The sequence below is a fragment of the Aspergillus undulatus genome, assembly GCF_047715775.1.
Source record: "Aspergillus undulatus strain CBS 261.88 unplaced genomic scaffold BDV17scaffold_25, whole genome shotgun sequence".
Taxonomy (NCBI): domain Eukaryota; kingdom Fungi; phylum Ascomycota; class Eurotiomycetes; order Eurotiales; family Aspergillaceae; genus Aspergillus; species Aspergillus undulatus.
This window is the reverse complement of record NW_027396629.1, coordinates 160513-174737: the sequence shown is the minus strand read 5'-3', so window position 1 is coordinate 174737 and position 14225 is coordinate 160513. Positions and strand designations below refer to the sequence as shown.

Genomic DNA, 14225 nt, shown 5'->3' with positions numbered 1-14225 from the left:
GAGGCGGGGCTCTCCAGAAAGTATCCATAGCTCAGAGTTGACAAGAAGTCGCTCAACGTGAGTATCGAGGAGATGCAATTGGCGATAGCAAAATGGATGCTTCATGGTGTATGGGCTAAGAGGTCAAGATAGTCTTGGTGTGCACACCTGCAGACGGCTTGAACTTGGAGAAGCGATGTGGCCGGAAGGAGGCAGCCGCATTCCACCGACATGACTCCTATCCCGCGACCGGCCATCTATAACTTCCACTCACTATTTGAAAGACTTGGACTAGAAATCCTACAAACTATACATGGACTCTGTGCGATGATTTGCTTTCAGATCAAGAGTTCATTTCATATAGGCATATTACATACATCCAATCATAACTCCCATTCAGCCAAGGCGCAGAACATAAGCAAAAGGACAAAAAAAAGGAACGCCGCCTAGAATGCAATGCAAGTTGTCCTGACATATGAAACGAAGCGATGAAACCACGGGAATCCTTCTGACTGAACAAGAGCCTGGGTATTGGATAACGAAGGTTGAAACCTGTTTTGAGCGATGATAGGGTATTAGGTGTGGACTAATTCTTAGCGTGTTTGTGAGGCCAGCTCAAACAGCGCAGTTGTGCATCGTCAGTGGTTGTTGGGTGGAAGGAGGCTAAACGCGAGGCCGCATTCGGTGGCCTATATAAGTGCCCGTAGCTGACGCCAAGAAGCGCGCCACAAACCCGCTGCTGCCAGTGTGTCCGCTCATTCGCATTTTCTTGCTCGGCTGCTGGTGCTGCAGGTCGTCGACCATCCCTTTTGCGACTGCCATGTCTGTGGGGATCATCATTGTACCTGAGGAGAGGTGGACGTATCCACTGCTCAGGCCTGGGCTGCGAGATGCATCGACCACTTGGACGTCTTCCATATTGTTGTACGAGCTGGAGGGGCGTAAGCTAGCTGGAGTGTTGCTTCTTGTGCTGGGAGCAACGCTGGATGATCGCGAGCAGAGAGTGGGGACAGTTTCGTTTCGGGATAGACCTGGAACTTCCTGCACAGAAGGGGGGGACATCGAGGTGCGACTGCGGGAAGAGGGTCGTCGAGCAAGGCGGTAGGGCTGGTATCGGTCGGATTCAGAAACTGAAGCACCAGCGTCGCTCTGGAGACTTGAAGACGACGACATTGAAGATAGGGAAGCGGAGGACTGCGGGCTCGGTGGGAGCTGACGGCGGGCCTGCAGACGGGCTTCCAGTTTCTGGCGGCGGAGACGACAGACAAGGAGCTCTGCAGATGCATGGAAACGGTGCCATTCGCGGGGCTGGTGCATCTTGACATCCCGCTGCTGAAGACGAAGGCGGATCGGGGCAAGGAAGGGCTCGAGATGAAGGAAGAGATCCTCCTCGTTGATGCGAGTTTCCCAGTCTAGAAGGAACAGGAGCTGGCGCTCCATCAGGTTGACCTCTGGAACCGAGAAGCCAAAGCCCTCGTAGCCCTTGACAGCTGTGTATCGGGCCCAGTGCTTGTTCTTGGGGCTGGAGTCGTTCAGGTTCTTAGCGGCCAGAATGAGCGAGGCGAGGAAGATGCGATGGACAGTGCATCGCATACCCTTGGCGACCGGGGGGAGACGAGCATGCAGGCGAGCAAGATAGACTAGGGTTGTCATCAAGGTCGGCACCTGGACCTGCGAGCGAGTGACCAGCGAAGTGATGAACGCTTCGACTGACGGCAACTGCGGGAACTGCTGATCGGCATCATCCATCGGAGGAGTGCCAGGAGGTGTATGTTGACCATAAGCCTGCTCTGTGAGTGCGGTTGTTGTCACATGGGATTCGCAGCGAATGACTCGTGCGGCCTGCATGGCCAGATGAGCAACCATCTCTCGCGAGACCGGCTTTGCGATGAACTCTTGTAGCGCTGTTCGGTTGAGATCCATTATGGCGGAGTGTGTGGTAAACGTTAGGGTATAGTGAAAACCAGAAAAGAGTGGTTGAACAAGCCGCCGAGTAAACCAAATGGGAGGCGACAAAAGATGAGTCGTTGATAGTACGTGGATGCCAGGTGATAGTGTCCTGAATGTTCCCAATGTAAAGAATGTGGGATAGATCGTCCTGCCAGCAGGATCAAGTATGCGGTCGTTGTCGTGTCAACTGAAAATACTATTGTATGGAGCCGGCAGTGAGACAAGAGACAAAGACAGGGTGAGACAATCGACCGATCAAAGCAATCTAATAGATTAAGTAGATAGACAGTCAAGCCTAGAGAGAGCGTGAGGGCAGATGGGAAAAGACCACAAATAAAAGGAAAGGCAAGCGACACTCAGGAATGGGGATGACCAAGATCTCGAGCAGCATTCATGAGCGACTGCCTCCTGATATAAGTAGGACCCTAAACTGTCAGGGCGAAGGAGCAAAGAAAAGGCTGGACTGCAAGGACCAAACCAAGTGGCCCAACCCGGACGCGCGACCTGCATGCCTGATCCAGTCCCTGTCTCCATACTTACAGGGCTATCGTAGCAGTTGGCGCGCGCGCGAGGCCAGGATCGTGGATGATTGGCAGGAGCGCAGGGAAACTTGCCCTTCAATCAGATGCCAAACATGCACGATCATGACAATCAAGGGCGAATCATCCCCTTCCAGCGCGTTGGACCTGCAGCACCTGCGACACGCCCCTAGGGTGCGTCCTGGGGCCGCTGACTCGATAGTTGTCTGCCAGGAATGGAGACGGTCGTGTCCATCGATGCCTATCTTTTGAAACTTGCTGTCTGCATCTGTGGCTGGGGATCAGCTTTGACTCGACCCAGGCGATCGATCGGCAGCGGGAGTTTGCTGCAGGTAAGCGCCCAGGCACCGGTTAGTCTGGAGGAGAGTGCCAATCTCCGCACTTCGTGCTGCTATTCTTGTCCCTCTCGACCTCGAGTCTCAAGGTCCCAATGCTGGTATATGCGCTTCCATTGTGGAAAATAGGCTTCTATCTTCGGACAGACAGCTGGTGATGCGTTCGATCCACCACGGCGGGAAGCAGAACGCTCTCGCTGCGAAGCTCCTCGACCTGTTCTTGGGCTCGCAGGAACCGTTCAGGGATGCGTCTGACAGGGGTGGTGAAACGGGGCGCGTAAGTGATAGAATACATTCCCACCCTCCACGGGTTCATGGAGGGGTTGACATCAACACTTCCATCCTCGGTATGAATTTTCGCGTTGAATCAATTGCTGGATAAGTGCAACAAGATGGTCTTCCAGTCAATCCAGCGGGATCCACGTGACTTCCCTTTGTAACACCATTGTTGCCGCTTTGAGAATCTATACAGAGCAGGTACATGCTATCTTTACTTAACTCTTTTTAACAAATCGTTGGATATTACGAGCATCCTCTTTCATAGACCCAGCTCCTGATAATAATTCTGTGTCCCGTACCCAGTTTTTAAGCGATCTTGTGTCTCTGATAGCTTGATCACGTCTAGGGACATCACGGATCTACAAAGTAGACAGCACCGTACGTACTTCTAGAGCAAACGAGCCGGCGCTTAGAGGAACCAGAACAATATTTAGAAATTCTAAGAAAAGAACAACAATCAAAAGGCTATTAAGCGCGCGACCGATCGCAAGGTGGGTTGTTGAGAGGCGCTATAAGAGGACGCTATTTTCGCTCTGTAGCCGCCGAGCTTGCGTCAGTCAAGCTGGAGTGCTCGACCCAGTCGAGCGCTAACTGTAACGGTTTCTAATTTGGGTCAGGGCAATTATTTTAGGTTCGATGGGGATTTAAGCGCCTAGTGACAGGCTGAGAGTGCACGATAGCGAATGCATCGATCGACTAGTTACTTATACATCGACGTTCGAGCTCTTGCAAGTTGCAGCCCCGTCCACGCGCCACAGGTTCACGTCAGATGCTGACCTCTTCTTCCACAGGCCAAGTAGGCATCACCATTTACGAAATAGAGACAGAGTATGTGGAAACGGCGAAGGAAGCGTCGGTGCCAACGAACGGCTCCGTACCAGCCTGCACGTGAGTGAGGTACTGGCTGGACGAGAGACCTTGAGAGTCCACCAGGTAGTTGACAAAGTCGATGAGGTCCGCCGAGAAGCTCTGAGTTGTCGATGAGGCGACAAAGCTGTACACCTCCATATTTCCGTTCAGGCCATACCACAGGTTCCAGGACACTCCGCCAAGCGTCACGCTCGCGATGGAAGAACCGGTCGAGGAGATGGGGCCCGCACCACCCAGGGCGGCCAGCCAGATCATGATCTCGAACTCCGAGTCTCCTCCAACAGACGAAGTAGTGAACAGATCGTAGGCTACGTTGGCCACGACGTCACTTCCGGTAGTGTATCTGTTTTCGACTTTTAGGTCGATGGAAAGTGAGTGCTGCTGATGTGATTGAAGACTTACTCCCATTCCCAGGTAGTCGGGATCGAGCTCACGCTGCTCAGTTGAGTCGCAGTAAACTGGTACGCAGCATTCGCGAAACTCTTGACATTGTACTCGCCACCAGACCAGCTCCAGCTTGTGTGCCAGGAAATAGTGTTGCCGCTGATGGAGTCCAGTCCGGTGCATTGCGAACCACTGTCGGCGTTGTCCTGGCCCCAGAGGTTGTTGTACAGAATGAAGTCGCCCTCGGTGATGGTGTCATATTGGCCGCAGAAGTCGTCACGGCGATTAAGGGTGATAGAGGCAGCCGAGGCCAAAGAGGCCAGAGTAAGAGCGAGGAGCTTCATGTTGTTCAAGTCACAATGCTATCAGCTTGGAAGATCTTGCAATGTGAATATCACAAAAAGCTTGCTCGTGTCATGGAATCCGCTGCTATTTATTCCCTGGGAGCCAGCAGTCTTCATGCTAATGAAACGAGGTGCAGAGATCCTCAAACCGGCTGTATCTCCGAAGGGGTGTGCCATTCATCTCAATGACCCGTTTTTCGTCATGAGCTTGGTTTCGACTTTCTTGATCCCATCAATCCTAGGCGAGGAAGTAATGAAATGCGGAGTCAGGACCTCAAACAGACCAAGGACCTGTCAGGCAAGCGAGCCATGGCCACGCGGAAACCGGCTGGGCAGCCATCAAAGACAGGCTAATGGAATCTGATAGGTGCTGTCATTCCAGAAATGGTGGACGTTGACTCGGTTCCTGAATCTTTTAGGAAAAGACTCGGGGATCGGCAAGCCCACAAGACTATGGTGATGTCTCTGCAGAAACCAAGCGCCGAAAGGTGAACGCCATGATTCCTCCGGCGGGGATGGGTCACTGGAACAATTTCGCTTTTTCACTTCAAGTAGCAATAGTTCTGCTCCAAACAAAGCATTGCTTTCTTCTTGTGCCTCGTGCCGATGTCACTATCGAGCGAGGTCTTGTTGGAGGCCGACAGCGGGTTGGTGGATCAAGCCCCTCTGCTTCAGCATGAAACAGGCTTCCACAAAGAGCCAGCGTGGAACGGACTGGACCGGGAGCTTTGAATGCACGGAGTTAGCATTACCTTGTCGGAATATTCAGCTTATATTGGTGGAGGATATAGCGCGACGATGCGTTTCTTGAAAGAGGAATGTTGGATTGTTCAGCGCGAAAGCCAAGGCTGTCAAGCTTGAAATCCGGGGAAATCGCTGCAGAACCCGGTGAGAGCGCAAAGCCACATCCTTCGTAGGTCCAGAGCACGGGCTCAGTAATGACCGTATCTCATACTCTTGTATAGATGGCTAGCCAGCTTCACAAGAGATCATACGCTGTGCCTGACCCAACGTTGTTGCGCAAGAAGAGTTGGAAAGGGATCGCCGCCAAGTCCCCGGCAACCACTCGAAAAAAATCAGATCATGATTATGGATTCCGCGGACTCCAACCTGCAGACAACTCTCACCTCTTCCCCTTAAACGCCAATTCCTCCTGTTTGGATTCTCCAGGGCACAGTTGATTCATTCGCAAATTCGCAATCGACTCAATGCGCGGCCTCAGCTTCTTAATCGCTGTTCTGGCGCTGTTTACCGGGGTGTACAAGTTCCTGGACGCCCGTCTGGAGCAGTTCTACATCTTCGACCACCACCATCTACACGATCTCTCCCAGCGCGCAATTGCCGCTCACGGTAATGACACACGCGCGATCGTCCAGTACATCGTCTCCGAGTTGGACGAGAAGGTCGGCTCTACCAACCTCAACCACCACGAGGAATGGGTTTTCAACAACGCCGGTGGTGCCATGGGCGCCATGTACATTATCCATGCCAGTACGTGACATCCCTTCCGAATTTTCCTAAAGACTGTACTAACGCGCTTGCGCTATAGGTATCACTGAATACCTGATCATCTTTGGTATGCTCCGCGCGCTCCGTGACTCCGTCATTCTCCTTTTCCGCGAATACATGACCGACAGTCACTAACAGCAGACAGGCACCGCCATTGGAACCGAAGGCCACACTGGTCGCCACACAGCAGACGACTACTTCAACATCCTCACTGGTACTCAGCTCGCCTACGTCCCCGGTGAATACGAGCCCGAGGTCTACCCTGCCGGTAGTGTCCACCACCTCCGCCGCGGCGAGGTCAAGCAGTACAAGATGGAGTCCTCGTGCTTCGCGCTCGAGTACGCCCGCGGCTGGATTCCTCCCATGCTCTTCTTTGGATACGCCGATACCTTCTCCAGCACCCTCGACTTCCCAACTCTGTGGGCTACCTCGCGCATCACTGGGCGTGAGATGATCGCCAACGCGCTCAAGGGCAAGATCTAAACGACTTAACGGCTTACTGGAGACTAACGAGGTTTGATTCATACACTGTATTATGTATTTAGGTCTCTATCTATAATTTTAATCGACCTAGAGGAAACCCGACCATCAAAATTTACCCTATAGAAGCAAACCAAACAAACAATGAATGACTAAGCGCTGTTATCGGTCGTTATCTGAAAATCTCCAAAATGAGCAAAAATTGGATTTCGCCCCTCCCCGCATGATCTAAATTCAATAATAGAACATCATGGCGCCTTCCCAGTGCGTCAACTGCCAAAAGGCAAGGGCAGTCATCATCCGTCCTAAAAACAGACACAAGCTCTGCCGCGAGTGTTTCCTCGAAGTATTCGAAATCGAAGTCCACGAAACAATCACTTCAAACTCCCTCTTCTACCCCGGCGAACGAGTCGCTATCGGTGCGAGCGGCGGAAAAGACAGCACCGTGCTGGCGTCGGTCCTCAAAACACTCAATGAGCGCTACAACTACGGACTTGATCTATGCCTCCTTTCTATCGACGAGGGTATCAGAGGGTATCGCGACGACAGCCTCGAGACCGTCAAGCGCAATGCGGTCCAGTACGACATGCCCCTAGTCATTGTTGGATATGGCGAGCTATACGGCTGGACGATGGATCAAGTGGTGGAACAGATCGGGAAGAAGGGGAACTGCACATACTGCGGGGTATTTCGGCGGCAGGCGCTCGATCGGGGCGCGGAGCGGTTAAAGATTAACCATGTCGTGACGGGGCATAATGCAGATGATGTCGCGGAGACTGTCATGATGAATATTTTGCGTGGTGATCTACCCCGTCTATCTCGCGGGACGAGCATCGTGACGGGCTCGGCGGCGTCGGCGATCAAGCGCAGTAAGCCGCTAAAGTATGCATATGAAAAGGAGATTGTCCTCTACGCGCACCACAAGCAGCTGGACTACTTTAGTACGGAGTGCATATACTCCCCTGAGGCGTTCCGGGGGAGTGCGCGCACGCTCATTAAGGATCTGGAAAAGATCCGACCGAGCTCGATATTGGATATCGTGAGAAGTGGAGAGGAGATGGCTATTCTTGTGCCTATTAACAACGACCATTCCTCCGAAGACTCCGCCGTTGGAGGCTGTGGAAGTCAGAACGGGAGAACGCGCGGTGGCGAAATGGCTGAGATGGAGAGGACACTGGCGCAGAATGAGGCCGCAGCTGGTCTGGAGACTGAGATCAAGAGTCCTCAGCCGAGCACTACGGCTGTTCCGCTCCCTAAGAAAGGGAAGAAGAACACCAATAGCGCACCGAAACCCGCTGTCAAAAGCCAGGTGCTAGGCAAGTGTGAGCGATGCGGGTACATCACGAGTCAGCGATGGTGCCATGCCTGCACACTCCTCGAGGGGCTGAACAAGAATAGGCCCAAGACCGCCATTGAGATGGAGCTTGACGCAGAGGATGAGGAGAGCAGTTCGACGCTACGGAGACAAATGGAGCAAGTTCAACTGACTGGGTGAACGGAATCTGCCTCAGGTACACCAATCCATCACCGAACTAGGACACTCTAAGGCTTCTCAGAGCACGTCTCTACGTCAACTCACCCTGCAACAAGCAGAAGGCAGGCCATTGCCAATCACTCAGAGATACGCCGATGCAGAGCGACTCGCTACGATATAGAAGCACATTAGTTCCGCATATAGACAGACAGACAGGCAGGCAAACGAACAGCATCTGATGCAACCTTATACCCAGCGCAAGTGCAATGCCTCTCAAATAAAATATAATACACAGATATCATGATGTACAAAATTCTTAACCCATCTTTCTCATCCATAGCCTATGCATCCCCATCCCCCTCTCCCTCCCCCTTCTTCCCCTTCTCCGTATGCAACTCCGGCAAATCAAGTCCCACCCGTCTAGCCGTAAGCCTCACCCTCTCCTCCTCATCCATCAAGCTCCCAGGATTATACCGATCCACCAGCGCCGCATACGTCCGTTGCGCCTTGGCATACTGCGCGAACTGCCCGGCCTGCTGCAGCTGACGCAGCGTTTCGCTCTCGCCTTCGCCGCTCGAGCCTGTAGATGTGAATTTTTGGAAGTGTTCTCTTATCCGGTTGTGGAGGGGCGTGCGGTTGTTCAGGGAGCGCCGGGGGAGTTCGCGGAGGATGGCGCGGTAGGTGGATTTTGCGGTGGTGGACATCTTTTGGGTTTGGTTGTGGGATGGTTCGCGCCGTTTCTTTTTGGGGGGTAGCTTGTTATAGATTTGCGAATATTTCGCTCGATAGGTGAGGGATTGATTTGGCAAGTCTGGTATTCTGGTGGATAGATGGAGAGTAGAAACCTCCGCTGGATCTCCAATGAGATGCCCCGATATCAGCACGTGACATCCAATGTATGTAGAAACGGCTGGAATTTCAAAGTCGGAGGAGCTGGTCGAGGTAGATAAATTATTTAGCTTTTTTTGAAGATTCAATGTATAGCTAGATACAAGACTAAGGTGTGACACATATATGTTCAGCAGTATGTATGTACATTATCTTATGACGATCGTGAGCGTTTCATTAGTCCTGTTATCAGGGCGAAGCGTGGAATCGTGATGTACGTAGGTAGAGGTTTACATAGATTTGCTCATATCATCTCATGAGATCTCATTATACTGACCAGCTTAGACGGTCCGGCTCAATAGGTTATGATCGTAGCCAGCCGAATTTCTTCCGGCCTAGGTCGCCGCCAGCGGATGGTTCAACTTGCATACTACGAGCATACAATTCCTGCCCTCGTCAGTATGTGTTCTTTCGGCTTTATTGCTACTAGAAAACATACCTCGTCATCACCTGAAAGTTTAGTATCCAAAATTAACTTGGCGACTTCATCGTATCGGTGTAGATGTGGATATGGAGTTTTCTGACTCCGCTGGATGCCGAGGACCACCTCGCCCATTACTTCAAACTTCTTCCAGTTTATGCGCATGCGATTATCGCCGATAAAAGTCCTGTTTCCCTCTTCGGCTGAGACAAGATCGCGGCGGTGAAGCGGGAGGAACGGTATTCGTTCAGAAAAGGAGTTGTCCCATGCCAGTCGGTAGGCAAAGTGACTCTTCTGCGTGCCCATGAGGATGACCAGCCTCATGAAGGCTTTTTGAGCTTGTGCCGGGACGAGCTCGCGAGTTTGACCAAGCCGATGTACGGGTGTCCCGTTGATCCCAGCGATCACTGCGCCTAGGGAGTTATAGTTGTTCAAGCGACGGAGTTTCTACATGATCATTAGCCGTGCACAAATGTGCTTCCACAGCTACTCACCTGGGCGATGTTCATGAACTTCTCTAATGCCCTCGCTCGGTGCTTAGGCTTATCCCGTAGCAGGATAATACTGGCCACAAAGAAAGCCACATGGTTGAATTGTTTGATCATGCGGTTGACATGCTTCAGACTCTGGATCTTATCCTTGTCTGGCCCAGAGATACTTACATGCCGCACTAGATCTCGCGGGCGGAAGGTGTTGAACATGATCCAATCGATGCGCGTCAACTCGTTTGCAAAATCTTCATCCGGTATTTCCATCAGCTGTCGCCATACCATTTTTGTCAATGGAACACGTCCCACAAGCTCCATGCCAGCCGCTTCTTTCTGTGCAGCATCTATGCTCAAGAAGGTGAATGACTGGCTTGGAATGGTTCCGGGCTTTTCCAAGGCCGGAGGGTTCGATAATGTGGCCGACAATTTCCCTGGCTGATCGTGTATGCCCTCGCTAAGGTCAAGCGCGCTCATGTTGTAAATTGGATCTTCTTCCTCCTGCTCTTCTTCATCACCTTCGTTGGTGTAGGAGAAGCCACCTAAAAACATCGACAGCGAGCTGCGGGCGGAGTGGTCGAAAAAGGTCTCGGGGCCTTCGATGGTTTCAGCTTCTCCGTCCTTGAACGCCCACCCAACATCATCATCCTCCGCATTCACTTCAAGATATGATCCGATTTCTTTGGCCGCAAACATGTAGAAATGACTCCTTTCGAGGGTAGCGACAAAATCCACGATGCGCTTCCTTGTCTTAGGATATGCGAGGTCACCAGCGTACTCCGAAACCCACTGAGCAATAACATTGAGAAGCCTCAATTGGTCAGCGATCCGAGTCAACTGATCCGTGATGTTCTTCTCATTTCGCTCAAAGCGATTAATCAAAGCGTTCAAAAGCGTAGCCGGTGCGGCAAATTTCCGATAAAGACACAAAAAGATGGATGCGAATTTCGAATCTTGCTTTGACATGGGTTGAGCAACAAGGCGGTCGACCAGCTCATCAAAAGTGAAGCCTGTTTCGTTCGACGAACTTTCGCTCGATGCCTTGTCTTTGCTTTCTGGGCTTGATGGGGCACTCCGGGATATATCTAATTCGTCTTCCATATCCAAAAAGCTGTTGAAAGTATCTGGCCCGCCACTGTTGCGCCAGCCAGTGTGGAGTCGAGGTTGTCGACTGAGATCCTTGCCAGGCGACGAGTCCGCAGTGGCTAAAGTCCGATGAGGATTCAAGCGGGACGGTGGTGTATGCGGTCGCACCGGCTGCGAATTGCTCCGGGCATATCGTGAGCCTTGTGCATTGGAAGCCAGGTTTGGCGACGTCTTTGAGTCGGTGGGATGACGGTCGACGCCGTACCCATCAACTCCTGGATCAAGAGCACTACTAAAGGGGCCGCCCGCGGCTCCAGCAAGCAATGATGTGGGGTTTTCTGAGCGGGCGCGGGTGTGATGCCACTCTTGCGAAGTGCTGGAAGAATTTGGGCTCTTCTCAGCAATAACTAATAGATATAATTAGCGTCCAGATTTGAAACGGTTTGGACAAGAAACAGCAGTGGGACCGATTTTGCCCCTGTTTCTCCTGTTTTTGGAGTGGCACCCCAGGGATCAACGAGAAAAAAGATTGCAAGACGATACGCGAGCTGAATCCCAAACGCGCCGCGAACTAGCGCGAACGTGGCAGGCCAATTTCCAAGCACACTGCACAGTGCACAACTTGCGGGTCATACCCCATACGGGGTATACAGTTGTCGTATGGTCAGATCCCGAAACATTTTCTCGCTCGGCTACTGCCATGCTATCCTTTCATTACATATACCAGGGGTGTGCCGTGGGTTCATGCTTTGGGGTTTCTCAAACTTACCATCTTTTTGGCTCAGAACGTCACGCAGAATAACAGCAATACACAGTTTCTGTTTTTGTGGCGAATCAGGTGATGTTCGATGGATGTCATAGCTTCCAAACGATGTTTCGAGGGGTTCATCCGGGCTTTGCTTATCGCATTTGGTAGCCACCAGCACAAACGGGATTGAGGCCGCGGCGAAGGCGTCTGTCAAAGCGAGGGTGGGTGAGTTACTATGTCAACTATGTTGGACGGACATGGCATGACAAACCTATCATCTTCATTGTCTCCAGGCGCGCAGTAGGCCGAGTTGCATCATGTAAGAGCAGTGCGCCCTCAACAGTGGATGGTGAGTCGTTTCCCAATTGTGGCCATCTCAATTTCCCATTGCTGTCCAGAGGTATCTCGTCGGTTTGTACTTTCACTAGGCGAACAACGTACACCGACCCATCCAAGGACATCTTTTTCGTTGTAGATCGTGAGGAAAGAGGATGCTTCATTTCCAGTGCGCTCTGGATGAAGGTTGTTTTGCCAACTTTGTCCCCGCCAACCACGGCAATGCTCACATGGGGAAAACTCGATCTGGAGATTGTCTAGATATGATCCAAAAGTCAGCGAGGGATTTCACAACTCGACCGTACAAATCAACGGGGCCATACCTCATTCCCGACCTGGGGTGATGAAATTCCATTTCCTCCACTATGTATGGGGCCTTCATCTTCCTCAATAAGTGTCCGATCAACAGTACTGCCACCTTCCATCACCGCTCTACCTGAGTCGATTTTATATAGTCCCCCGGGTGGAGCAGAAATCGTTCGGCTCGGGAGACCCGGTCGCTGAGGTACAGGAGCAGCTTGAGCTCGATCGCTAGATGCCCGCTCTCTTCTCGAGGGTTGAGAGGCCATGACGGAATGTTAGGTCGCGCGAATCGGACGACTCAACGGCGCCACTAAATGTCTCAAGCAAACAACAAAGTGCGACAGCGCAAGGTCCAACGGCTAGGTGAGTAAGTGCAATGAACACAGCAGCTCATCCATTGTCGCTTGAGATAGACTCGAAAAGACACCCCCGTTCGATCTGGCCTTCCACGGTTCTGTATTCTCCGGGTTGAATTCTTTGCAGCGCTTATAATCCTTGCTCGACGCAGTCGGTGAGGTTGTTCGAAGGCGTTCGCTTCGTTTTTTTCTGTCCGGATGACTCTAAATCGGTAAAGAAATGAGTAGTAGACCGCAAGTCGGGAGGATTTCGATCTGTCGACCACAGGAGATTGGGGCGGACAAATCTCTCGAATAATCGCTTGACGAACTGAACAATTGATTGATCATATGCAGCGGAATCTCACTCAATGGGGGACGGCCACAAGTCACGGAGGCAACTCGACAGAAGCGGGTCGAATGAGGGTACGGAGAGGCAATGAAAACCCGCGATCACGGCTAAGAGTGAGGAAATTCAAGAGGAGGTTGATCGAAGTGATGGACAATCTCGAATGTGTGAGTTGAAGGTCGAGGCAGGCAGGAGGATCACCTTGCAGCTGGAGTAGCGTCGGTAGCAGTCCAGGTTTTGCAGGCTTGCAGCAAATCTGGTGGTTCAGCAGAAGTTGCGCTCCCACCTCGGGATCTGCAAACCGCCTTCGATGTGCACGCACCAAGCTCGTAGGTCGCTCCTAGCGGCTAAAAGGACCGAATGCTGGTGATTTATTCGTGGAGGAGATGAGGGACTTGACAGAAAGGAAAAGGCAGGATGGGGTACAGCTGTCGAATCGCAGGCTAGAGAACTAGAAACCAAAATCTGACTAGCGAAGCCTGAACGAATCGCGCATTCAACCCCAGAAAGTAATACAAGACACGGTTTCGCAGCAGATCAACAACCGTTTCAAATCAGAAAAGGAGAGCGCGGGCAATCGCGCGTTTTGAGAACGTTGTGGCTTTTGCTTGATAGAATAATTGAGGAGGCAAAATCAGGTCTTCTTGTGTGGGTGAAGATCGCAGGGGAAAATATATTTCGGTCGGGGCTTATCGTATAGCGTCAGGTATCGAGGAAGACTTTACTTGTCCATATACGTTGAACAGTATCGAGTGGAATTATCTCTCGCTGTCCTATTCAAATGCCTACAGCAAGGTGTAAGTTTATCGTAATTAATATGCTGGTGATTCCTAGGAGTTGTAGCAGTTCTATACACGCGGGACCGTGAATCACGGCTTTGAGCCCGTCCATTTGCTGTACAAGACCAAAAATTAGTCCATCCAAATCAAGCACAACTTTTCATAGCAACGCCTTGCCATTTAGGCAAGCCGAGACTATGTCTCATCCGGAGCTGAGCATGCGCGGACCAAGCCCATCACATCACGGTGCGAGCTGTGTAGCAACCGACCAATTGGCCGATTACCGACACTCTCTTCAGCATCCAGTGGGATTGCTCAGCGAGCAAACTGGTGTAAACGAACAAAATAGAAT

The 14225-nt window shown here is 51.7% G+C and overlaps 4 protein-coding genes across 4 annotated transcripts; 1 reads left to right on the top strand and 3 right to left on the bottom strand.

Moving 5' to 3' along the window:
• Positions 1–325: 325 nt before the first annotated feature.
• Positions 326–2097, bottom strand: BDV17DRAFT_93099 (cyclin family protein). The gene has a single exon (XM_073765359.1). It carries the CDS (start codon positions 1900–1902, stop codon positions 643–645), a length of 1260 nt encoding a protein of 419 aa, XP_073615404.1. The 5' UTR covers positions 1903–2097; the 3' UTR covers positions 326–642.
• Positions 2098–3815: 1718 nt separating this feature from the next.
• xgeA (putative endoglucanase) lies at positions 3816–5419 on the bottom strand. The gene is made up of 2 exons (XM_073765357.1): positions 4355–5419; positions 3816–4295 (listed from the first exon to the last, which is right to left on the bottom strand). The coding sequence occupies exons 1-2, from the start codon at positions 4678–4680 to the stop codon at positions 3893–3895; spliced, it is 729 nt and encodes a 242-aa protein (XP_073615403.1). The 5' UTR covers positions 4681–5419; the 3' UTR covers positions 3816–3892.
• A 469-nt stretch (positions 5420–5888) lies between these two features.
• Positions 5889–8164, top strand: BDV17DRAFT_281906 (putative PP-loop ATPase superfamily protein; the record flags this gene model as incomplete). Its single annotated transcript, XM_073760113.1, has 3 exons — positions 5889–6171; positions 6335–6634; positions 7032–8164. The coding sequence occupies 3 exons, from the start codon at positions 5889–5891 to the stop codon at positions 8162–8164; spliced, it is 1716 nt and encodes a 571-aa protein (XP_073615402.1).
• Positions 8165–8484: 320 nt separating this feature from the next.
• On the bottom strand, positions 8485–12676 carry BDV17DRAFT_281905 (putative Ras guanyl-nucleotide exchange factor RasGEF; the record flags this gene model as incomplete). Its single annotated transcript, XM_073760112.1, has 6 exons — positions 8485–8847; positions 9471–9899; positions 9947–11430; positions 11793–11978; positions 12043–12364; positions 12431–12676. 6 exons carry the CDS (start codon positions 12674–12676, stop codon positions 8485–8487), a joined length of 3030 nt encoding a protein of 1009 aa, XP_073615401.1.
• Between the last annotated feature and the right edge of the window lie 1549 nt (positions 12677–14225).

Bases quoted from the DNA above. Each gene is read 5' to 3' on its own strand.
- BDV17DRAFT_93099 (XM_073765359.1), bottom strand. From the start codon at position 1,902: ATGGATCTCAACCGAACAGCGCTACAAGAGTTCATCGCAAAGCCGGTC.
- xgeA (XM_073765357.1), bottom strand. From the start codon at position 4,680: ATGAAGCTCCTCGCTCTTACTCTGGCCTCTTTGGCCTCGGCTGCCTCT. The intron at 4,296-4,354 runs GTAAGTCTTCAA...AGTCGAAAACAG, and splicing joins CCGACTACCTGGGAATGGGA to ATACACTACCGGAAGTGACG.